General features: G+C 39.7%; 1 protein-coding gene, 1 long non-coding RNA gene and 1 pseudogene across 3 annotated transcripts; 2 read left to right on the top strand and 1 right to left on the bottom strand.

Moving 5' to 3' along the window:
- The first annotated feature begins 324 nt into the window (after positions 1–324).
- Positions 325–4,610, top strand: LOC148374402 (uncharacterized; annotated as a pseudogene). Its single transcript, XR_015850496.1, has 2 exons — positions 325–644; positions 3,810–4,610. The product of XR_015850496.1 is annotated as an uncharacterized LOC148374402 (transcript).
- Positions 4,611–7,870: 3,260 nt separating this feature from the next.
- On the bottom strand, positions 7,871–21,676 carry stap2a (signal transducing adaptor family member 2a). Its single transcript, XM_088335918.1, has 11 exons — positions 21,440–21,676; positions 20,811–20,882; positions 18,181–18,300; positions 16,145–16,201; positions 15,913–16,064; positions 13,577–13,708; positions 13,420–13,489; positions 12,185–12,287; positions 12,025–12,120; positions 11,819–11,956; positions 7,871–10,180 (listed from the first exon to the last, which is right to left on the bottom strand). The coding sequence occupies exons 1-11, from the start codon at positions 21,545–21,547 to the stop codon at positions 10,125–10,127; spliced, it is 1,104 nt and encodes a 367-aa protein (XP_088192044.1). The 5' UTR covers positions 21,548–21,676; the 3' UTR covers positions 7,871–10,124.
- LOC148374400 (uncharacterized) lies at positions 10,695–25,259 on the top strand. Its single transcript, XR_015850493.1, has 3 exons — positions 10,695–12,295; positions 13,629–13,721; positions 22,422–25,259. It is a non-coding gene; the product is annotated as an uncharacterized LOC148374400 (long non-coding RNA).
- Positions 25,260–25,485: the final 226 nt, after the last annotated feature.

Below are 25,485 nucleotides of genomic sequence, written 5' to 3'. Positions count from 1 at the left end.
GTACGATTATTTTGTACGGGAAAATACGACAGTTTGTACGGGCATGGAGCCGTGGAGGTTGACAGGTATGGTGTTGTATTTTCAACTTCTTACAATTTTCTCAAGTCATTATCTTTTACACCTACTCCAGTCCTAGTATTCTGAAGTAACAGTAAGTTTAATTGAGGAAAATTTCGGGCTACATACTTTGGATCATTACAAAGAAAATTGACTCGAAATAGTCAAACAACAACATAAAATAATCGGTTTTTTTTTCAAGGGAACAAAAAACATTTCAAAGCATTTCCGTGTCAATTGTTAATCGGCCAACCCCGATCTTCCACGTCACCGGAATAAGCCTTACTTGTCCTGGCGTTATGGAGGCCACCTCGTTTGGAATCTGCACTGGCCACCTTGTAGCTTTTCTGTTAAATAGCTCTATTTAGCTTATCAGTTAGCTTGCTAAGTGCTAACGAAAGGAGAGACGTTAATATAACCCACACTTGGCTGGAATACAGCGCGGAAGTGTTCAGAACACCGTCTGAAAATGTGCACAAGGAAGACATCCAAGTACGTGGGGGCACTTTGTTGCGTTAAAGAAGAAGATGATCGACAGCTACACAGTGTTGTCCGCAAAGACTTTCGAGAGGTGCAACAAAGAGAAGGTTTGTGAATTGCAATTAGGGAAAGTATTGAATTGGGTTCCTTCCACATGGGATGGAATGGTGGCGCTGACGTACGGATTGCTCTTTGGCTTCTAGTTGTTTGTTGATGTCACCGTATTAAAACGATTTTAATTATGCCGAGGCTTCGTCAACTCTTCTAGTTCACACCTTAAAACTTTACCTAACGAAATTTTAACCGAGACTAGGGCTGAAACTAACGACTAAATTAAGTCGAGTCATGTTTATTGGCATAGCCCTTAATCACAAGAAGTCTCAATAGGCTCTATTGGTGTATTATTACACCATCCCCTGTTCAGGGGCCATATATGAGGTAACCCCCTTCAGGGATAACCAAACTGCAATGGATGTTGCATCAATTGACAATAAACAGACATTAGCATCTAATATTGGTCATTCATAAGGTATAGAACATTAGTGTGTTTTAAACCTAGATTTTACAGCATAGTCAATTAGTCACCGACTAGTAAAACGATAAGTCAAATCATCTGATTATGTTGTTAAATAAAATTAGTGTGAAGTTTATGTCCTGATGTAGAAAATTATAATAAACATAAGACAAATGGGTACAATGAAAATACATTTTTGTATCGAACATACTGTTGATTTGTTGGTTCGTCGGTTGGATCGCTTAATCAGTAGTGTCGTAGGGGCACCATTTCCTGTGGTGTGTCTTGGGCAATTACAGGTTGGTGTGACGCCCATCATTCTCCAGGCCAACATATGTTTCCACCCAGTCTCGAACCGGAGACCTTTCGCGTGTTAGGCAAATGTGCTAGCACACTAAAACTTATGAGGCACTGTGCCCGGTCAGTAGTCACATAAGTCTATAACTTGACCTCTGTACATTTTTAGGGACAGACAAATTAATCATAAATTAAAATCAAGTACATTTTTAAATCCCTGTAAACCAATAAGATGCATAATAGCTGTCGTAGAACAAATAAAACAAACATGATGACCATTTGTGAAGTATATTCAGAGGTCAATGGCAAAGTCTGTAACAAACGTACTTTACGATTCTCAATAGTTTGAAATCAAACCATTTCAGCAACTGACGTTTTTTCTTCGGACTGCATTCATTCAATATCAAGTAAGTCTGTCTGGTTAACGCAAAAAACACTCTTTTATAGCAAAATATACGCACTTAATATGTACAATGCATGTAATCAAAACACCATTGGCTTGAACGTTTCGAGGCGAGTAAGACTGTTTTGTCCAACTGTCTGACGTGCTCTCTAAATGTTTGTGCATCACAGATCTTCTGCAATGATACGCAAGTAATCTTTTTATTTACTGTTTCCAGATGATAATGCTCCCAAACTTGAGAAGTTTTGGTACGCATAGTTGATGTTGACGCCGCCATTTCTGTATTTTTATGTTACTACTTGAGACAGAGACACTATTGGCGAGTGCGCATGAGCGACTCTCAGCAGAGATTGTATTTATGTGGAGCTGCCTCTCTCTGTTTGGAAAATCGTGTCTGGCGACAGTACTATTATCGTTTTTTTGTCAGCATCAACAACTTATTGTTGCAGTCCTAATCGAGAATATCCTAATAGCTTCACTTAAACATCCCGTTTGGGAAGTATTTCCCTTGCTAACTTTCCTTAGTGTTTTCACTACAAAAATAAACATTTGAAAGGTTTATGGCTTTTGTTGTAATATTAAAATGGGACACTGCCTATATTCAGTCATGATAGTATAAGTTCTTTTTATTTCTTTTTCAATAATTAGTCACAATTATATAACCTCAGGTTTGTTTTATTTTATAGTCAGAAGTGGCCTTAAGTGACATTCTTAGGTCTATTGTCTTGCTTATTTGACAGGCAAGATCAATTTCAGTTTATGAGGCCGTGCAGTCAGTTTAAGGATGTGAGCACGGAAGATCACATAAATTTCTTACTGGGTAACAAATTACAGTCATCCCTTGTTTATTGCCGGTGTCAGATACCAAAAGGAGCCCTTGACAGGTGAAACTTGTGAAGTAGAAACTTTTTTTTTTTACAATTATTATACAATAAAATACCCTATTATAAACTAAAACCAAATAACACACTAAGACTGACTTAAACAATTGTTTAAAAAAAGAAAAACACTGTATCATTGTTTTTTAATTTTTTTTTTACAAAAGAAATACTGTACATTTAAATAATAATAAGCCGGTAGACTGTTTAGCTGATCAGCCGATGCAGGTCTGTGAAGTAGAAAAACCTTGTAAAGTAAACAGTGTTATATCAAGGGATTACTGTACAATTGATTTCCTCATAGTTTGAGTGGCTTGAGTAAAGTGAAGTACAGCAGTTTTTGTAGCCCAAATTCCATGTGTAACAAGCAAATTTTCAGATATGAATTCATTAAAAACTAATTGTCCATTCCTGTCCTCTCAAAAGCATCCAAGTGAATCGTAAATAGCTATTAAACACATCTTCCTGATCCTTAAACACATCCAAATGGTAATCAAACATAAAAACATACAATAAGATGATATTGACAAAATAAAAGGCGATTTTAATATGAGTGCTGCATTTTATACATTTTTTGATCATTTTACATTATGTACACCATGTAACAATCTTTGTACGGAAAACTTTTTAAAGAGCAATCTTGTTTTTCCCATTTCGGTTCTCACCTGGATCGTTTCTGTCCCTAGTTGCATACAGCAACCTCATCGTTGATTGCTAATATTGTACCGGTATTCTACATAGGCGGTTTTACTGTCAGGAATTGGGTGCCGCGTTGTGTTTTTAAGACTAATTTTCACTTACATCTAGGGGAATTACAACCATTGATACAGGGAAGCACTTGACTGAGGTTGACAGGTTTGAGATCGAGAGACTGTTGAGGATATGTAAACACTTACTGTACACCTAAAATTAAAGTAACTGTAACCGTAAATTAACATACACACAAAACATTTTTATAACACATGGGACTGTTCGTGAACTTGTTTTCTTTGTTTCACAGGCAAAATGTATTGTTTTTAAAAAAAACATATACCAAAACTTTGTTTATAGGTGCTCATATAAAGACGTACCACTGTACAAAGTTTTTCTCAGGGAAAGATGTTTAATGCAAGAGTACAGTATCTATTGGCCACACTGCTGGCAATTATACAAATCCATTGTATTTCTTTTGTTTTTGTAGAAATCAGAGAAAATCAAATCCATATTGAACAACAGAAACCAGAGACTCCTCATATTAAAAAGGAAGACAAGGAGGATGAAGAGCACCTTTACATTAAAATGGAAGAAGAGGAAGAGATCATCAAGGTGCCCATGTCATCTGTCCTTTTGAAAAGACAAGACGAGGTCAAAGTTGAGAGTGAGGAAGAAGGAGGGGCAGAGTTTCCAAGGAGCAGCTCAAGTAACATGACAGAAGGGAATGCTGACCACTGGAGAGGATCACAAGATGGCCACTTACCTCCCTTAACAGACAATGATGACAAAAGTTCTCACAATGAGGACGAGACGGACGAGAGGTCTGAAAGTGAGGAGACGTTTCTTCACGCTGATGACACATGCATGGAATGTTCTGAGTGCGGGAAAACTTTTACCTCAAAGCAGGGTTTAAAAATTCACCTTAGAGTACATGCAGGAGACAAACCATTTGCCTGCTCAGTCTGTGGTAAAAGATTCACTGAGAAAGGCACTTTGATCAAACACACAAGAACCCACACAGGAGAGAAACCATATACCTGCTTAGTCTGCGGCAAAAACTTTACGGAAAACGGACATCTAACAAGACACATTAGGACACACACGGGAGAAAAACCTTTTGCGTGTATGTTTTGTGGAAAAAGTTACTCTGAAAAGTCCAATTTGACACAACACACAAGAATACACACTGGAGAGAAGCCTTTTGCCTGCTCTGTGTGCGGCAAAAGCTTCTCTGTGAAGTCAAAACTTACGAGACACAGCAGACAACACACGGGAGAGAAACCTTTTGCCTGCTCTGTCTGCGAAAAAAAGTTCTCGGAAAACACTAGCTTAGTTGAGCACACTCGAACACACACAGGTGAGAAACCGTTTACGTGCTCCGTTTGTGGCAAAAGTTTCTCGGTAAGGACAAATTTATCCAAGCATAAAAGAACACACTTATCGGAGGATGGTTTTGACTGCTCAGTTTGTGGTAAAAGCTTCTCCAGTAAATCAAGTTTAATCAATCATGGTAGAAGTCATGTGGAAGAGAAACCATTCACTTGTAATGTTTGTGACAAAAGATTTTCAAGTAAGGTCTATGTGAAGAGACACAAGTGTGTAATAGAAGTTACCAAAAAAGCTATTGAAAATTGAATAACTGGATTATTGGTGGTAAACTTCAGGGAACAGCTAAATGCTGACGGAAAAAGCTGTATTGGTCGTAGGGCTGCACGATTAACCAAAATCGAAACAATATCACACTGTGACATAATGTGATTGTATAATCGTGAAACACTGCGGTTTGAGCCTTGTGTGAACAGACGGCAACCATAACAAAGCTCTCCAGAAGAGATCGCTGTTATCTTAAGTTTATAAGATCTCAACATGATTAACCCCAATATTTTTGTTTTAAGGACCAGTTCTGTAATTATACAGGTTACATGAGATTGTGAATAAAAACATTTCGTTTTTTGACAAATTTTGTAAAAGATATAACATTGAGCATGTTAGTTTCAGATTAGGTGACTGTGTAATTGTGGCCTATGCAGTTCTTCGAGACATTCTGTGATCATGGCCTATACAAATAAACGTGACTTAACTTAAGTACAATTTAATAGTACTTTTCTGGGTTTTTAACAGCACAGTGGCGGGTCATTATGCCCTGAGGACAACTGGAGAGTTCAGTACTCACAAAAAAAACCTCACACAAAAAAAAAATCACATTGAAACTTCAATACTGGAATGAAAAATCGCATTTAGGTTTTTCTCCAAAATTGTACAGCCCTAATTGGTAGTCAACCTAAAGAGTTACTTAACACAAATGTTATGTGTTAGCATTAGTCTGAAAACGGAAATTTTAACGTGTTTGTACATGTATTAAAAAGCAATATATACATTTATCCAGTTACGGTTATCCTGCTCTTCTTAACAGCTGTGATTGTTGACAGAAGGATAAGTAAAGACAAACTTGGGAATACAGTAGTACACTGATGTCATTGTTTCAAAACATGATTTTTTTATATTGTTCATTTGGATGTTTATAAGTTTATTCTGCTTTTAATATTGGACACTTGCAAAGGAGATCACACAGGATGTCAGTTTGGTATTTTGACTAAAATGCCTCACTGTTGTTTGTTGTTTTGACTATGATGCACTGTTTACATCATTGTCATTATTGGCCAATCATGCTGCTGTTCTTTTGCTTTTCTGTGGGTGGACCCTCTTTTTGTAACATATAAGATTAAATTAAAAAAAGGCTTTAGGGAAGGGCTTTTTGATCAAGTTGGAATTTCTTATCTAACGTTTGGGCTCTCCCTTGTTCTCCTTCCATGTTCAAAATCTTGTCTTCCTTATTTTGAGTGACAACTGAACCAGTGGTTCTCAACAGGTCTGACTTCAGGACCCACCGTCACCCTAATAACAAGCTGTGACCCAAATCTAGAAAACAATCCCACCTCACAAATGTATCCAATGAAAGGATTGTGCTGTTTGGAGCAGAGATAGTAGAATATATTTACCCTTTTTTTCAAGACAAAATGACCAGCAAAACTACTTCAAGTACTGTATATACTCCCATATAAGACTGCAGTGCACATAAGCGACCCCTTATTAAAACTGCTTTAAAACAGCCAAAATAAATTAAAAAAATTAATGTAGTGTGTGTACCTAAACATTGATTATTATTTAATTATGCAGTTAATAGGGATTAATATACCGGTAAAAGCTTAAAATAAAACATTAATAAATCATTTACGCTACCTTCTAGCAGTGCTTTGATGGCAGACACACAATTTTCGTGTTTTGCCATCGTTTCCTTCTTTGACTCGATTATTGTCACTGTTTTCCTTTTTTTTCCCCATTCCCTTATCACTTACTTTCTTGCCACCCATTACTATGGACAGAAAAGGGGGGGAAAAACAGATTCCCTTTTAAATTAGATATTGTCCCTCTCAAACAAGCCAATTGATTGAACAGGTAGAAAAGACCGCACAGGGCATCATTCCTATCTACTGTAAATGAGTATGATCGAACCTCCATTTTTTTTCCCCTTTTAGGCATTATTTTGCCAAGTAAAAGCCCGTGACCCACTTTTGGGGCCCAACCCATCTTTTGAGAAACCCTGTACTAAACTATACAATTATTAGATGTAGTTACCCGTTCGTGTACATTTCTTCCTATCTTAATCAGGTTTGTTACTAAATGAGACTTAATTGTTACCAATTTCATTATTTCACGTTATTACATTTGTTTAGCCAATCTTTTTATTATGGTCGTATTTTGACTCTGATATGTACAAATGTATCAAAACGTTAAAATGAAATCTTTTCAACTAAATTAGAGCCAGCTATATCTAGCACAAAAAAAACACTGAAATATTTAACTCTTTGAACATTAGGTTTTTTTGCATTCTGATAATTCTAACAATAAAATATAACACGCTACATTGGGTATTAACACGTCACATTTGGGTATTTGTGTATTGTATTCTTTTTGCTTTATTATTGTTTTGTTCTCCAGCGCAGGGATGCTGCCGGAAGTGTGAATTTCCCTGCGGGGATAAATAAAGTATCTATCTATCTATCTAATTCTTAAATATTACATACTGTTCCTTTCAAAAGGTGGAGAAATAAGTTAGAAAGCAAAGCAGCATTTATATAGCTTCCTCTTTTTGTTGTTGTGAGCAGGTCAACTCCAAATCCAATGGTCCATTGCAAAAATATTTGAATGGCCTTTGACATCTAAAAATGACATAAATGGGCGAAAGAAACGATTGTGGGAGATTAATTGATATATGCCTTTTTGTGGGACAAACATGTCGACATTTTTATTGCAAATTTAGGGCAGAGAAACTCAGTTTTGGCTCTGCGACCATTTCCAGACTCACTTCACAGGTGGACTGGATCAGTTAAAGTCAACTTCAAATGTCTAGCTTACCGTAGTTTTTCCAGTATTATGTTTTATGATTCAGTCTACTCCAGTACCCTAACTTATATATTATAGTCATGAATGACGAGTGATCTTTTCTAAGTATAACACGTTTATTCACAAACAACAGAGGACAACTGATTTTCATGTTTGGTATTGAATGTGTTCACTGGTTTATTTTAACAGTTGAGTGAATGCAGTTTTACAGCTGAACCAACTCATCACGCCATACAAACAAGTGGTAGATATGAAAAAAAAAAAATATTGTCCTTAATTGTACTGGTTTGAAATGAATAAAAAAGAAATACAAAATAAAAGTTTAACCATGCATGGGCAGTAAGATTAAACTACATCAGGTGATCCTACTACGCTGGCCCGACTAAAGCTGAGAGTTGATCCTTTACTGCTCTCTAGTGGCCAAAGGGAGCATTTGGTTTGTATTCATTTTAAAAATTATAACTTTTGATAGAAATGACCAATACTTGCTTCTTTTGTTGACATGTTCTGAAATGTATGGCAGGTCGGGTTAAATGGTGCAACGCGGTGGCTATGTGGTTAGCAAGCAGCCCCACGGTGCGGGAGTCCAGGATATAATTCCAGCCCCCATTTGGGGAGTTTGCATGTTCTCCCCATGCATGCGTTGGTTTCCTCCAGGTATTCCGACTTCCTCCCACATTCCAAAAACATGCATGTCAGGGTTATTGGCTGGTGACTGAGCAAGTGAGTTTTCTGTCTGTGTGCCCTGTGACTGGCTGGTTACGAGTTCAGGGTGTCCCTCTGCCCATTTCCCAAAGATAGCTGGGTTGGGCTCTGTGACCCTAGTGAGGATAAGCGGCACAGAAAAGACGGTTAAATAATCCAAATGGCTAGGTCCGTTCATTTATCAAAAGTATTTCAAATAAATACGGATCCGGTTTTCAATCGTCAGGTCCATGTCTCCTATAATTTTTTTACCTCACTGGTTACACTGTTGTGTCTTAGCATATGAGTTTTCCAACACGGTTTAATTGGATAATAGCTGCACCAGTATGCTGCATAGAAAGTCATAAGGAATGAGACATTTCAGTATTGTTATTAGTGTGGACATGAACCTTAAAATTAATCCCCAGAAAAACCTCAAATGTACACTATCGTTCAAAAGTTTGGGGTGGCCCAAAAATGTCCTTAAGGAAAGGACTGTTTTTTTTTTTTCAATTCAGATAACGTGAATCTAATAAAAAATACACCCCATAAATTTACAATGTTGTAAAAGAGTATTTAAGCTGCAAGGGTCTTTTTTTAATGCAATATTTATACAGGTATATAAATAGTAAATCGTCTGCATTTATATAGCGCGTTTAAAGTCACTGAATACCTATCAAAGCGCTTTGCAATGTGCTTCACGCTTACCCATTCACGTACACACTCACACAGCGATAGCGTCGACCACCATGCAAGGCAGGCCCAATTACAGCAAACAGAAACTCTGTGTCCTCATAGTAAATTGTGTTTGCTGATAGCGTTAGAAGGTGATTAGAAAAGCCTTGTGCAATGCACAGCTGAAAACAGTTTAGTTGGTTAGAGAAGCTATAAAACTGACCTTCTTTTGAGATACTCAAGTATCTAAAGCATCAAATTTTTATGTATGATTAAAAATTCAGAATGGCTAGAAAAAGAGAATTTTAATGTGAAATTCGATAGAAATTAAGGCTATACCCTGCAAAAAATTGCCAAGAAACTGGAGATCTCCGACTGGGTTGTGTACTACTCCCTTTAGAGAACAGCACCAAGCAGAAAGAGAAGTGGGTGGCCCTGCTGCACAACTAAGCAAGAAGACAAGAGTCTGTAGCCTTAGAAATAGATGGCTCACAGATCTTTAACTAGCAGCTCGGTTAAATAGTAGACGCGAAGCACCATTGTCAACGTCGACAGAGAAAAGGAGACTCTGAGATGCTGGCTTTTTAAGGCGGATGCAGATGAAAAGCCATATCTTTGACTAGCCAATCAAAGGAAGAGATCAATATGGGCAAAAGAAAATACTTTGGACAACTCATTGCCAAATAAAATTATGACTTTTTCATGGAAAACACAAAATTGTCTGAGTGACCCTAAACTTTGAACGGTAGTATACATCTAAATTGACATGTGCCATAAATCTTGTTCAGACAAACGGCAGCAGGTTCAGATGATAAAGTAACTTAGCAGATTGTTACTTGAGTGGAAGTCCTCGAGGTGTTGCTGTGAGGAAAAGTATTATGCTCTGTGAAAGAAACCAGTAGGTTGTGCGGTTCAAGTATCAAGGGTGGCTCCCGGTTAGACAAAAGACACTTGTGACGCCATGTGTGGCTTTTTGTGTTCCACCGACAAGGCACAAGATGGAGACGTGGCTGCAGTGGAAAAGGCCTCGGCATCTTCGTCATTCCTGACTAGCTCGTCTCTTCTCCAGCTTCGTTTTGAGCTCCTCATTAAGGGCTGCAATATAAAATATAGTCTTGAGATTTATTTGCACCCTGCGCAGGTTTGTCTAAGGGAGTACTTTTGGCACGAACCCACCAAAAATGTGCTATGTGCCCCAACAAGACCAAACCTATGCCCTTGGTTTGTGCCAAACTTTAGGGCATTCTCAGATAATCTTTTTTTCTCACCTGTACATGCAATTAATTTATTTATTCATTTTACTACATTTTAATACATTTGAAACATGTTTTTCTTGCCCATTTTCCTCATCGAAATACTCTTTTTAAACCATTCATTATGGATTTATATGAAACTTTCAAATATAGCTGTTTTTAGTTTTTGTCTTTTAAAATGGCCTGAATTATATTTTCCTTTATTAGCTCCTTCTAGCAGTTCAAAACATGTCTTTTATTAAAAAAAAAAAAAAATACAGTCATGCCTCGCCCAATCGTGGTTTTACTTTTCAGGGTTTTGCTACTTTGCGGATTTTCATTGGGCATAGTGTTCTGCATTCGGATTGGCTAAAAAGTGGCTCAGCCCATTTTTGCCCACTTTTTACTCGTGGGTCAATAACGTTTCTGTGTTTTAAGTTTTCTGTCCTGCATGTTTTGAGAGCTTCTCTTCCCCGACTCAGGTGATGCAAATTTAAATCTTGTTAGAAAGCTGTGTGGGAACTTGATAATGACCCAGGCGATTGGACTTACCTGTAATTGAGCAGAGAAACTCCAAAAACATGCAGGACATGCGACTCTTGAGGACCGGTATAGTAGCATGATTATTTTTTCAAGTTGTAATTTGATAAAACGGAAGATATTTGTAAAAAAGATAAGAGTACAGCACTTTTATTTGTTGTTTCGAATGTTCTTTTCACGCAGCACTTTTGTATTCAAACAGCGTCTTTATCATCTTCATCATCCAAAGTAAAGTGGATCGTGTCCTGAATCAATAAAATAGACCAATATAGCAGCAAGATTATTTCTATACTTATAATTTGACTGTACAGGAGTTATTTGTAAAAAAAGAAGTTTATGAAGTACAGTACTTTTATTTGTTAAAAAAATGCTTGAGCCTGTAAATTAGGGTTGTGTTTTGGTTTCAATGTATAATAGAGTACATGTATCCAACAAATAGACACATAAATAGATAATGGGTTTTACTTCGAGGGTTTTGACTCTCGCGGGACGTTTTTGCAACTAACCCCAGCAAAAACGAGGGATTTCTGTATTGTTTGAAACAACAAGCAATCTTCATACATAATCATACATATGTGTAGTTTTTAAAATACCATATTTGCATTTATTACATAATTGTCTGCCATTGTTTTTTTAAATACTCATTGGTTTAGGAATTTGTATTCACTTGACATAATATAAGGGTCTCCAAGAGGTAACTGACATGAATGTCTGCCACCTGGCTGCTAGAAGTACCTCCTAAAAACCCAGAGAAACCCTGGGCAAAATAATGAGAAGAATAATGGTACCTTTTGGTCACTTTGAGTATCTGTAGATTGTATTCTTCCTTTTGCTTTCAGAACTCTTTTTCATTTGCACCACACAGTACAGTTACTTTTAGTGGTCAAGTACACACTGTCCTTTTGATGCTGAAGCATAACACATTGCATGTGATCCCTTGACACCACACTGCAGGACTTACATTGTGTAAGAGGTGAAGGAGACAGTATTAGTCGTCTCATTGGGTTGGTGGGCGAGGCCGGCACCGATGAGGTCAATATCCGACGGTCCGGAGCTGGAGAGCGTGGCAGGGGGCTGGTGGACCAACGATCTGCACCTACTGTCGTAAAAAAGCCCATAAAATCAGTGTACGGTATTGTTTCTCCTGTGAATTGATTGGAGACCAACCCTGCTTCGGGGGCAGTGCAGGAACCTTTGGCAGGGGACTAGTTGGGGCTGTGTGGAGGATCCGTTCTCCATTCTCGTCATTGGCAGAAACGTAGGCTGACAACACAAAAATATTTCATCATTCTAGTCATGCAAAACGTAAAACAAAGAAAAAACTCACTAATGTTTTCCTCATAAGGTTCTTCCAGGAGAAAAGGTTGAAGAGTTCCAGCTGTCTTCTCCACAAGGGCGATAATGACATCGTGAAGGGTCGCACAGGGAATCTGAAACAGTGAGTGGAAAGTTTTTGTACATCTCTTTGAGTTTTGAGCTTGTATGACTTTTTGCTCAACTTGTCTCAGAGAAAAGCAAGAACTGGACAATTTAACTCTTTCGCTACCAGCCTGCATAAACTAATCATGGAGGTGCACAGGGACATGCGGTGATGTTCGTGTCTGGTGAGACGCAGTCAGTTTGACAAATAAATAAACTAAATTCTCATTCATCGTTTGATTAACAGAACAAGACGGTAATATATAAATTGAACCATAGAAAATGATCTTACCTTAACTTATAAATGAAGTCTATGCACTGCTCCTTTTGAATAAAAGCATAAATAGGTAGGTAATCCTTGTTTATGAAAACAAGTCCATGTAACGTGAAAAATAAATTACTGGATGGACTGACTTGCTGTTAGCCTGCTCAAACCATCACTAAATCTGTTAGTGGCTAAAGAGTGCACCAAATCAGAATTTGTGGTCTCACTGTCGTCCTCTGCAGTGAGGCAACAGAACTCATGCTTCACTCTGCATCTACATATGCTCAGCACAGTACTACGCTACAAAGTAATCCTTTTTAATAAATGCATTAATACATAGGTAATCCTCCAATATGAAAAAATACTCCATGCAACAAGAAAAAAATTACTTGATGGCTTGACTTGCTGTTAGCCTGCTAATATTATCACAATCCATTTTTAGGGGATAAGAAGTGCACAAAATCAAAAACAATGATGTCACTATCGATTAATGTGCTCCACTCTCCATCAGCAGACACAGTATTACAATACACACTAATTATATTCATAATATAATGTAAATTTTCAGCGATTTTGAAAAAAGAAAGTCTCGAAATTGTGAAGCGGATCAGGGTTGTTGTAATGGTGTTGCGTGGAGCTCATTGAGACATTTTGTGAAAGGGCCGCTTTACAAATAAATATGACTTGACTTGAAGATAATTGTGAAGGTACTTTGAAAACTAAATAAATGTAACCATTGAATATATCGTTGATTTTATGTTTCCATGATGACAGAGGAGGCTGTGCCTTACCTATCTCCCCTGACTGCACATCACTGAACGTCCATATCTGCTCGTGGTAGCGAATGAGTAAATCACCTACGTTACAATATAATTTACCGGATTTTCCACATCAATAACATAGCCGCCCTGGTCCCTCTGTGTGACCCGGTAATGTCTGAAAACTGACCTAGATGGAGTACACAATAACAATCCTCAATTGGAATCGCGGAGATGTTAAAAATTGGATGGAACAGTTTGCGTTGTCCTTGTTTACCCATTGAGGTCCTGGCGGGTGGTGACAGCCAATGAGGTTCCATCTCTTCCAGGGCGGAGTAACATGTTGCCGCAATCTGGGTGTCTCTCTAAGAGGACTTCGGCCTCAGTGCGGGACACTGGGCGAAAACACCTACGCAGACACGGTAATAAAATGAGCCATGTCACAAAAACACACACCCAATATATCAAGTACTGCAGTAATGTTGAATGAAAAGGCCAACGACCCCAATAATAATTTATCTGAAAAAAATATGTTTAATATACGAATTGTTTCTAGTGATTGTCGAATACCAGGTTTTGGTATCAATGCCAATACCAGCCTTCTTTTGAGGTATTGGTCCTCATGCTCCCGGTATGGGCTTCCTTTTAGTGGCCATTTTACAATTAAGAAATACAAATTGAAGTCATATGATTTAGTCATCAATGGGGATGTAGGCTACATAAGAGTTAACACCACGACCCAAGAGCGTAATTTTGGCATGGACAGAGGGGAAGTGTCCCCTATGATATAGAGCAATTATTGTTTTGTCCCCCACCAAAATTATGTGATCACTTCAAAAAATGTGCTCAGCCCCCACCAATACCAAGACCAAAACTATGCCCTTGCCCCAACTACACCACCAGATAATTATGATTATTATAGGTAGGATGTAGATCAGGCATCTTAACCATGCGGGACGATTCTGACCAGTCTGATGATTCAATCCGCCCCATATCAATTTCTGTGTATGTCAAAAAGAATCAAGTTTCTAAGTCATTTCTGGCAAAAGTTATTCTTTTTTAAATAAATGTAAACAAAATTCGGCAATGCAAAATTATAATGAAATGCTTCTGCATACATATCTTCAGTTTTCATCTCGATGCGCATTTCATGTATCCATCCATCATCTGCACCGTTTATCCTCAGTAGGGTCGCTGGGGTGCTGAAGCCCATCCCAGCTATCCTCGAGGAGTGGGCAGGGGACACCCTGAACTGGTTGCCAGCAGGGACAGACAATTTTGTTGCTCATTCAAACCTAGGGACAATTCGAACCGGCCAATTAACCTAACATGCATGTATTTTTTGGAATGTGAGGGGAAACCGGAGTGCCCGGAGGAAAACCCACGCAAGCACGGGGAGAACATGCAAACTCCACACACGAGGTTCTATCTTATGACCTCAGAACTGTGCCGCACACGCGCTAACCCCTGCGCCGCCGTGCTGCCCGCTTTCCATGTATATATATATATATATATATATATATATATATATTAAAAAAAACTCTCAGAAGGTGCGCCTTATAGTCCAGAAAATACAGCACCTTTCATTGCACAAAATTTTGAAAATAAAATCAATAGTGCAAATAAAGTGTAACAACGATCGGATTAAATTTAAGAGTGGTAACCCTTTTGACCCAAAGAGCCACAAAAGCAAAATTATTTTTTTTTGAAAGAACCAAAATTCATCAAAACCGTCAAACCCGCTCTCAAAACCAAATCTAATTCTTTAGCGCACTTTGTCTCACTGTGTGGCATTTGATGAGCTGATAAATTTTATGAAAAAAATAATAATTCCAGACCATGTGTTCCCTCCCGCAGTTATTTAGGAGTGTAGAGTATTATTTTGTTGTAAATAATGGTTTCAAAACCAGATGCGAGCAGAGATCTATTGTAAAAATGTCACAAAATACTGCAAACAAGGTTTTCTGATTTATTTACCTTCAGCGCAATGGGCACGTATGAGATAAAGGGGAGTGTTCTGTGTGTGCAGAAATCCGTTCACCCATACGGCTCACCTGATCAAATTGCTCCGCCTGCATAGCTGTCATTTTTTGGTGTTTAGCTTGTTATGCCGGTTTTCTTTATAAATTGTCTCAATAGCGAACATAGCTTGTTATATGAGTTTCCATTTAAATGATTTCTTAGATACGGACAGCCAAAATGGGATCTGTTGGTGTAACACTCTGACTGCAAATTGTAGTGCAGACTGTACCCTACATCATCTGGACTGAACTAATGATGCTTCGGCTTCACATGTACCAAAATATGCCCTGCACGTCTCCATCAGGAATGACATCGACAAAATCTGCAAGCTCTGAATTTCTATGTACTCGTGAAAATGGCCATAGCTTCCTGACCCCTCTTATGAAGTATGTATAATCTTACAACATACTAACAACAAACAGTATTATAGTGATGGTGGAAATGGGAAGACAGTATCGATCTTAACACAATAGTATCGATCCACTCCAAGTACTCTCTCATTGTCGATAATATCGATGTTTGGATCGATCCTCTCAACCTGACTATTGTTGCCATTTTTATTATATTGGGAATTTGTATTGGAAAACTTACGCTGGGATCTCTCCCACTAACGGAACGGAGAGAGGTGAAGGAGGCGCTCGTGTGGGAGTGCGACTTCTCCGTCTGGACCTCTCCTTGTCCACAACCTCCTTCAACAACTGAAGCTGGCCGGGCAGCAACGTCAGGCTTGAGGGAACATTCAGCTACGATATAACACAACAGAAAACGTCAAACAGACAAGATAGGCTTTACAAAACTGATAAGTAGGAAAACACATGTTTACGTCAATCACAGAGTAGAGGAAACCCTTCCACAGCTCTCTTGACTCCAAATTTGGTGCCTGGAAACGGAAAAGAGGGTTGCTATCAATTTTTAGATGGACAGTGTCTTGTTTTTAGTGCTTACTAGTGGTAAAAAAATATTGATTTCAAGGAATAAGGAAAAAGCCATAAACCATCAAGTATTTTTTTTTTTAAGTACTTGTAGGTCGAGAATTGAGCTTTTTTTTGCATAACATAAGTCTCGCCTTAAGGCAGCTTACGTAGTTGTCTGACATCCTTCTGCTACGGGTACCCAAAAACCTCAAAAAAGGCTGGGTAAAAGAGGAGAAAACAAGTGGTGTGTCTGGGTCACTTGGAGTCTCTGTAGTTTGTGTTCTTCCTTGTGCTCTTTAGAACTTGTTTTCTGTTGCACTACACCAGGCATGTCAAAAAAATGCGTTGCGGATCAGATCCGGCCCGTTGGATGATTTAACTCGGCCCGAAATACATTTTCTGAGTACGTCAAAAAAAAGAAGCGAGTATCTATGTCATTTCTATCAAAAGTTGTTTTTTTTTTTTTTTTGATAAATGCAAAAATTGCTCTTTCTGGCTGCTAGAGGACAGCGTTGAGTTTGTATAGTGCGGTGAGTTGGTTTAGGTGTAAAACTGCATTCACATGAAAATATTTTTCCCATTGTTTGTTAATAAATGTGTTGTGTTTAGAAAAGGTCCCCTGTTGTCCGTGAGTATAATATGTCGGATAGGTTACTACTAAACCAGAATACTGAAAAACGACTAAAAATTTGGAGTTGACTTGAGTGATCTGGCCCCAGAACCAAATCACTGACTTTGACACCCGTGCACTACACCATACAGTGACATCAGTTGGTCAAATAATACACACTGTTTCTGTAAAGCCTGAAGAAATGTGCAACTTAAAATGTTTTATTTTTTGGCAAATGTCACAAGTACTCAAATTGTGAACAAGAGATGGTGTATGGTAACTAGAGCAAAAGCGCTGTTTCCTTTTAATTACCTTCAGATATAATCGACGAGTAGCTCTTAATTGACTTGTTTTATTTCATACAAAATTTTCTTAGGCAAAAACTGTCTTTGAAAGGTCTCTTTACAATTATGAACATTCAAGCTGTGTATCGCTACACTCAGTTAAAGTTAGTAGCCAAACCAAAGTAAAACAATATTACACAATAAATAATAATTATGAATACTAATTAAGAATGGGCAGAGTGGCGGCTCAGTGGTTAGCACGTCCGTGGCACATTTCTGAGGTCATGAGATCGAACCCTACGGGGTGGAGTTTGCATGTTCTCACCGTGCCTGCGTGACTTACCTCCGGGCACTCTGGCATGTCAGGTTAATTGGCTGGCCCGAATTGTCCCTAGGTGTGAATGAGCGAGTGAATTGTCTGTCTCTGTGTGCCCTGCGACTGAATGGAATCCTGCCCACTGCCCAAAGTTAGCTGGGATGAGCTCCAGTACCCCCGCGACCCTACTGATATTGGATGGATGGACTAATCAAGAAAATATGTTCGTTCATTTAGCAGAATGCTAATAAAAGAAGCTAACAATTTATACACATTAGAGTGTTTCAATCCCTTTGAACGTGAAACAACACCACAAACAAAATAACGTTTACAAAAACTATACAATTATCTCGGTTGTTGTTTGTTACAAATGATTTATCACATTTGGGTGATTAAGTGAGTACTCGTTTATCCTTTGCAGAGAACAACTTTCATAGGTGCAATTGACTGAGATGGGACTGTTGGAATGTATGATATGTTATTATGGCTGTAGTTGGCCGGGAGAGGGATGGGCGCCACCAGGCTGAACTTACCCAAGACACACCACAGGAAATGGTGCCCCTACGACTATGACTAAAGGACTATTTGAGAAGCTAACGTTTGAAATGTTGTTATGGAATTTGTATGTTAAGACACACGAGTGCCTCATTTGTGTTTTTCGAGCGTTTTTGTTTTTTTTGCTTCCCTCAGAAATTCTGAACCCATAAATGGTGCGTGGCAAACAAAGGACCTCACCGTTATTCGGGTCTCTCCATCTTTCATGCGGAGGATGAGTCTGGCTGCTTCCAAATTTCGGTCTCGGCTGCAGTCGTCCTTCAGGGACACAAAGCCGCTGAGGTCCAGTTTCTCCACATACTGCATTTCAGAGAAAACGACACATTTTAAAGATTTGGACTCAAAATCTGACCCCGACAAATATTTTAATAAGCAATTAATCTACTGATTATTGAGTCATCTGAAAAATAAAATAATTTTAATCGATGTAAAAAAACATTTATTCTTTATAATTCAGTAACCCCGGTCAGAAAATGGTTATTAAAGTCAAATTTCTAAAGTCATTCACCTTTGAAATAACTTCTTTGCCAGAGACCCAGATACATAAATATACATTTTTGTCAAAATAATGTGTGGGCTGACATATATTAAAGGGACAGGGTGGAATTTTCCACCACTAGGTGTCACTTTATTGTGTCGTGCAACCACAAATGAGTGCTAAAAAGCACAGGAGAATACAAACTACAGAACCTCAAAGTGACCAAAAAGCATTAGATTTGTCATTTTTTGCCCTGCCTTTCAATAGATTCTTTGGGGAGGCTTTAGCTCCTCGACCTACGAATATTTTAAAAAATCCACATTTGTATGATGGTGAATGTGCTTATTATTTGAATCAATACATAATTTTTAATGAAGTGTTTTACCACTTAAAGCCGCTAAATAAAACACATTCTTCTTCTGAGGATTGTTGAAATATCCTGAAATGTTCACACCTTTTGGACATCAGTAAAAGGTTTGAATTCATTTAAAAACAAATACAATCATGAAAGACATTATTAATTATCTATTGTTAAAGCAAATGTATGGACTTTGAAAGTTTTTTTTCTTGCTGCTGCCGTCTCCTGGCTTGGGTCATCATTGCAGTCTCAGTCAGCTCCTTTATGATGCGCGTGCAAGTGCATGCATTTCTCAGATGCTAAAAAAAAACAAAAAACTTCTTTTTTCATATTTCTTGGGGTTTGGGTAGGGTTTTGCACACCCCTCCATCCCCATTTCGTCCTACTTAATTTGTTCTACCCAGAACAGCTATGCTAAAAGTTAGATCCAAGCAGATTGGCGCAGTGAAAAATAAAGCTTAAGGATTTTTTGAACACAGTTGGCTATCGATAACACATAGTCAAAGGTACATTGTAGAATATTTTATCACTAGATAGCACTGTGTTGTCTAACGCGAACCAATACCAATGCCAAATGAGCACAGAGTAGCAGCAAGATGCCAGACAAACATGGCGGCGACTACTAGTTATGGATTACACTATGTAAAAGAAATACAAATTTCTCCACCAATGGATATTCATAAAAATGAGCATTGGTATGATGGTTAATGTATTTTTGCCTATTATTCAAATCAATGTTTTTTTTTTTTTTACTGAATGAAAGTTCTCTGTACCACTAGGGGGCACTTAATATGACACATCTCATCTCATCTCATTAGCTACACCGCTTATCCTCAGTAGGGTCGCGGGGGTGCCGGAGCCCATCCCAGTAATCATCGGGCAGTGGGCAGGGGACACCCTGAACCGGTTGCCAGCCAATCGCAGGGCACACGGGGACAGACAACTCACTCGCTCATTCACACCTAGGGACAATTTGGACCGGCCAATTCACCTGAAATGCATGTTTTTGGAATGTGGGAGGAAACCGGAGTGCCCGGAGGAAACCCACGCAAGCACGGGGAGAACATAAAAACTCCACACAGGAAGTCTGGATTCGAACTCACACAGGAGGTTCCCAAGACATGAACTGTGCCGCACATGCGCTAACCACTGCGCCGCCGTGCTGCCTTAATATGACACATTGTCCCTTTAATAGAGAAAATATTTAACTTTCAACCGTTTAGAGGACATCTCAAATCATCCACACAATTTTATTAAATAAATTTTATTCAAGAAAGTTTACTCCATGAGGTATCCAAACAATCAATCGATTGTTTCATAGGTTGGCAAGTGTTAAATTGTGGATTATGCACAGTGTCTTAAAAAATTATATTCTTCGAGATGTAAATATCACAGACAGAAAGTACATTTTAAGGCAAATACAATTAAAAAGGATTAATGGCGAAGATCCTAAAATGTATTCTTCCTAATCTGAAAGCGATATCCAAAAGAATGTGGCTTATGTGAAAGATTTCACAATTAAGCGCACCTTCTGAGACATGCGTCAAATTGGTAATCCAACTCCTGTCATACAAATTGGAGCATATCTTGAGAAACAGTTTCCAGAAGATTTCTATATCGTTTTTTTTCTTTTTCTATGCACATTATTTGCTTGGGAGATTGTTCAGAGAAATAATATATAATGTTATAATATCCATCCATCCATCCATTATATTCCTCTTATCCGGGGTCGGGTCGTGGAATGTTATAATAATAGTTATTTATTATTCAAAGGTGTGAATGAGTGAGTCTCCCTGTGTGCCCTGTGACTGGCTGGCCACCAGTTCAGGTTGTCCCCTGCCCACTGCCTGATGATAGCTGGGATGGGCTCCAGGACCCCCGCAACCCTACTGAGGATAAGCGGTGCAGATCATGGATGGATGGATATCATTTTCATGAAACCCCTTGATGTTTGCATACCTAGATTATACTCACATGCGTGTCTTTGGGATTATTGAAGAAGTACAGTGCATTCCCACAGAGACACGTCCACATACGCACGGGTGTCTGCAAAAAATACAAACAAAAGTAGCATATGTTTAGGGTTTTTTTTTTCGTGCATCTCATTCCCGCCCTATGATAGTGGGCGGGCATCATCTGCTGTCAACCGACCACCGCATTAGCCTTGCACCTGAGCCCGGCTCAGATGACAAGTCCTGGCCTGCAGTAAAACCATTTAATGAGAGCCAGGGGGCCCCGGAGCGGGTGGAATCCCCCCCTTGTTGGGAGAAAGGATGGTCAGCATTCTGCAGTTTCGTTTCCTTAAATATTTCAACATAAAATACACTAAAAACACATGCATCGGCGAGCAGTCTGTTGCTATGGCAACAACATTCTCCTAGAAAACACACCGGATGTGGGATCCATTCGAAATACCGTGTGGCACTTGATCGCGCTCGGAAGACAAGTAAGCGTTTGTTTTCTCGGGGAGTGGATCAGAACTAGGCACGCCGGAGCAGAGGAGCCAATTCCCCGCAGGTGCCAAGGTTCGCCTTGCCTCGCCCATTCGCTTTCAAGCGCAATAAGGAAGTTGACAGCTCATCGGGGAGACCCCACGCACGCACCTCTTCTTGGGGTCCTCGCTTCTCCAGATAGCCTTCGTAGTAGCAGGGCGGGAGCTGTGCGCGGGTCCCCCCAAGACCCGAGCGCTGCCTGCCGGGTGCAGCCGCCATGAGCGTCGCTGGCAGAGGACAAAGGGGCGCTCGGTGAAATCCCGGCAAAAAGGGACACGCCTTCCTTCCCCCGATGAGACGAGAAGCCAACAGCTGGCTGCTGGGGCAAGCTGGCTCTCTTCTGGTGGGGGGTTCACGCAACCCGGAAGGGAGGGGCTGCGCACTGGGCAGATTATACATTGCTGGAGGGGAAAAGAATCATCTTTACATTTCACATTTTATTCGGTTTCCATTCATTTCAAGACTTGTGGCTGACATATTTTGAAAGACCAAAACAAGAGAAACGCAGAAGTTCATCTTGGTCTTTTCCCCTTGACATCTTGGACATTTTAGGCCAAGATAATATCTGATTCTTGTAATGTTAATTATATTTTGTCCAGCAATATAGTGACTTATTCTCAAAAACTGCTGTGAACATTGACAAATGTCACATCACTCAGAGTGACTCAGTTAAAAATTTAAGTGTCATATTTGACCCCGATCTGTCCTTTCAAACACATGTGAAGAAAATTACCAGAACGGCTTTCTTCCATCTTCGCAACATTGCTAAAATTCGTCCTATGCTGTCTCAGTCGGATGCGGGGATTATAATTCACGCGTTTGTTACCTCCCGTATCGATTACTGTAATGCACTACTCTCCGGTCTCCCGAAGTCCAGAATCAAGAGTCTTCAGCTGGTACAAAATGCTGCAGCAAGGCTTTTAACTAAGACAAAAAAGTCTGATCACATCACGCCGATTTTTGCTAACCTGCATTGGCTCCCTGTTAGCCTAAGATGTGATTTTAAGGTTCTGTTGGTGGTATACAAAATCATACATGGACTTGCTCCCTCATATCTTTCTGATCTGATTTCCCTCTATGTTCCGGTCCGAAGCCTTCGTTCTGAGAGCGCCTGTCTTCAGGTGATCCCAAGAGCCAAGAAGTGTTCCGCAGGTTCGAGAGCGTTCTCCATTCGTGCACCGGTGCTGTGGAATGCTCTTCCCCCTGAGATCCGATCTGCAACCTCAGTGGAACTGTTTAATTCTAAGCTTAAAACACAATTTTACTCTATAGCATATTAATAACCTATACTTTTTGTGGACAATATCTCTGTATTATTTGTAATTGCAACATCCTTTGCTGTCTGGTAATCCTGAAAGGGGGATACCACATGCGCGGTTCCTTCTCAAGGTTTCTTCATTTTCCTCATCTTGAGGTTTTTGAGTTTTTCCTTGCCCTCATGTTGGTTCCAGATCAGGGGATGGTGTAATAATTGTCTGAAATAATAGTCTGTGCAATAACCTGTGCAGCCCTTAGAGACTCTTTGTGATTAAAAATTGCGTTGTGGCCGTCATAGACTTTCTGGACTAGTTTACAGGCTGCTGTCATGGACTTTACGGACAAAATTTCAACATGTTACCTAGTGTTTACTATGCTTGTGTATAGTAATGCTAAATGTGATTCACCCTAGTCATCCTGGAAGGGGGATTACCACTTGTGAGGTCCTTTCTCAAGGTTTCTCTTTTTCCTAACGCTGAGGTTTTGAGTTGTTCCTTGCCCGCATGTTGGTTTAAGATCAGGTAATTGTGTAATTGTAATCCTGTGCAGTCCTTTGAGACATTTTTGTAATTAAGGGCTATATGAATAAATGTGACTTGACTTGATTAAGGGCTATACAAATAAAAATGACTTGACATGACTTGACAAATTGTCTGACAGCTCCCTTTTATGGCTTCTCTCTGGTTACCCTGTTTGCTTTCGTACTCATGCATTTAACCAATCACTTTTCAGCTTTAGTTGTTGCTAGGCTCAGAAATCTACCTGGAGGCCTTCACAAAAAAATCCAGGATGTCATGTCCTATACTCTCAGTTTTCATGAAAGCTGTTGGTTTATCCAATCCGATTTGTAGTTGCTGTTTGAGGGCCAGCTAGCTGGCGTTGAAAAATGTCACTGGTTTCAAAAACTATGATTGGATAGCGGGATACCAAAGTGATGCCGCATTTAACAGCGACATGTCCGACAACTCGAAGTGAGCCAGCCTTTTGCAAGGGGGAGGTTTTGTCTGCTACTTTCTGCAGAGGGAATCAAGCAATCAAGACCCGTACACCTGTCATCCTGTATGTTTTTGCCGTACAAACTATGTTTATTATGCATTTTAAGACGTGTACAACGTACAAGAAAATCTGTACGAAAAAACGCAAATTTGTCAATTATGGGTACCATGCGGTATACACCGACTATCACGAAACGGCAAAGCAATCAAGTCAAACGAGTTCGCTGCGGTTTGCCTCTATCTCGGTATTGTTTTTTTCGGTTCAAACGAAGCCAGCGGTTTGATGCTACGGTGCGCATACGTCTGCTGCCTGGGGATTTCCCATCATGCATCATTCCGAAAAAAAAAAATGGTGTAAGATTATTTTGTGTTTTGTAAGGGAAAATACGACAGTTTGTAAGGGCATGGAGCTGTGGAGGTTGACGGGTACGTGTACAGCACAACAAGAGGAGGGAAATGACCCTAAAGCACGCACTGCTGTCTGCTTGGGACGTGGACAACCTGGTCACTTGCTTCACCGCTGCCCAAAAATGGTGAAAGTGTCCGTGTAGAGAGGACCAATTTACTGTGAAATGCAACCTGCACGCAGAGAAGCTGTGTACTGGGACCCGCACGTCCAGAACAAGTATGTTGCAACGGTCCGCTGGACATGGGAGACCCCAGCCTTGTTCGCTTGCAGTTTGGGGACGTTTCCTGTACAGCCTTGCTGGACACTTGGTCTTCAGCCACGATTGTGAGGCCTGGCGTCATTCCTTTGGGAACTGTCCTGACCCTTACAGAATTGAGGACCATGACTGGCAATGAGGGGAAGAGGAACATTTGTGTTCATCCTGGGAGACCTAACAACAACTCATTCAGCCTGGGTGGCTGATGTGTGCGACTCTTCTATATAGAGTCGAGACTTTTTAAAAGCTGCAAATATTGTAGTGGACTTGGGACCTGGCAAGCTCATCCTGCCAAGTGGTCAGCCTGAGAAGCTTATTTCAACCTCTCAGTGGGGTGCTGAGTGAGCGACCGTCAGCACCGCAATTTTAGAAGTGGCAAGTTGGCCGGGTGAAGCAGCAGTTATGAATCTACAGCGATAAACGGAAGATCGAGTAGAGTTTTCTCACCCAGGAGGGACTCACCATCAGAAGGTGGCGCAACACTCGGCCCCACATCAATCGACGATAGATTGGGCAAAGTTCACTGGCCCCTAGATGGACTTGGCTGGTCCCAAGGCCGACCCTAGAGACTGAAGTGAATACTGAGACGGTGGGCGATTCATAAAAGAGAAGGCAGTGTAACGTCTATTACTTTTGTTACTGATGTGTTTACGCATGGACCCTTCAAGACAGAACAGGACGTGAGGAGGGCGAAGGCAACAGATGCGTATGTTTTGTGCTTTGAAATCAGTCTGTATGTGCACGTGAACTATTTGAGTTACAAGCAAAAGTAGATGATGTGTGAATGTTTATACCGGCTGTTTTTTGTCATTTAATTGGCAACAAGACTTAATCAGTGACTGAGTGCATCATTGATCACATCGAGGGGCATTTCAAAATGAACTCTTTTTATTGATTTTTTTATTGACTTTTTCTCTTTCCTTGCCACCTTCTCATTTTCATGTCTCAATTTTGTTTCAGATTTGCTTCTACTAGAAAAACCAAGAGAAATAATAAACTTTGCTCGGGCCCTACTGTTGAACAGAATTGTTGTGTCACCTTGACCCGAGTGACATTTGTTTTCTTGTGTCCCGTTTCATCTGGAGGGACAAAAAGCATGACCAACTTGGGTGTCAAGGTGCTTAACTTGTTTGGGTGTTTGGGCATTTGGGTTGGCCATGGTCCCATAAAATTTGTGTGTGTTTTTTTGCTACTCTTTCCCTTTTTTATTTTCTTTGTTTTTGTGTATGTGTTTGTCTTG

Source organism: Urocampus carinirostris, chromosome 1 (genome assembly GCF_059441175.1).
Source record: "Urocampus carinirostris isolate Australia breed hairy pipefish chromosome 1, RoL_Ucar_1.0, whole genome shotgun sequence".
In the NCBI taxonomy this organism is placed as follows: domain Eukaryota; kingdom Metazoa; phylum Chordata; class Actinopteri; order Syngnathiformes; family Syngnathidae; genus Urocampus; species Urocampus carinirostris.
This window is presented reverse-complemented; position numbering and strand designations above follow the sequence as displayed.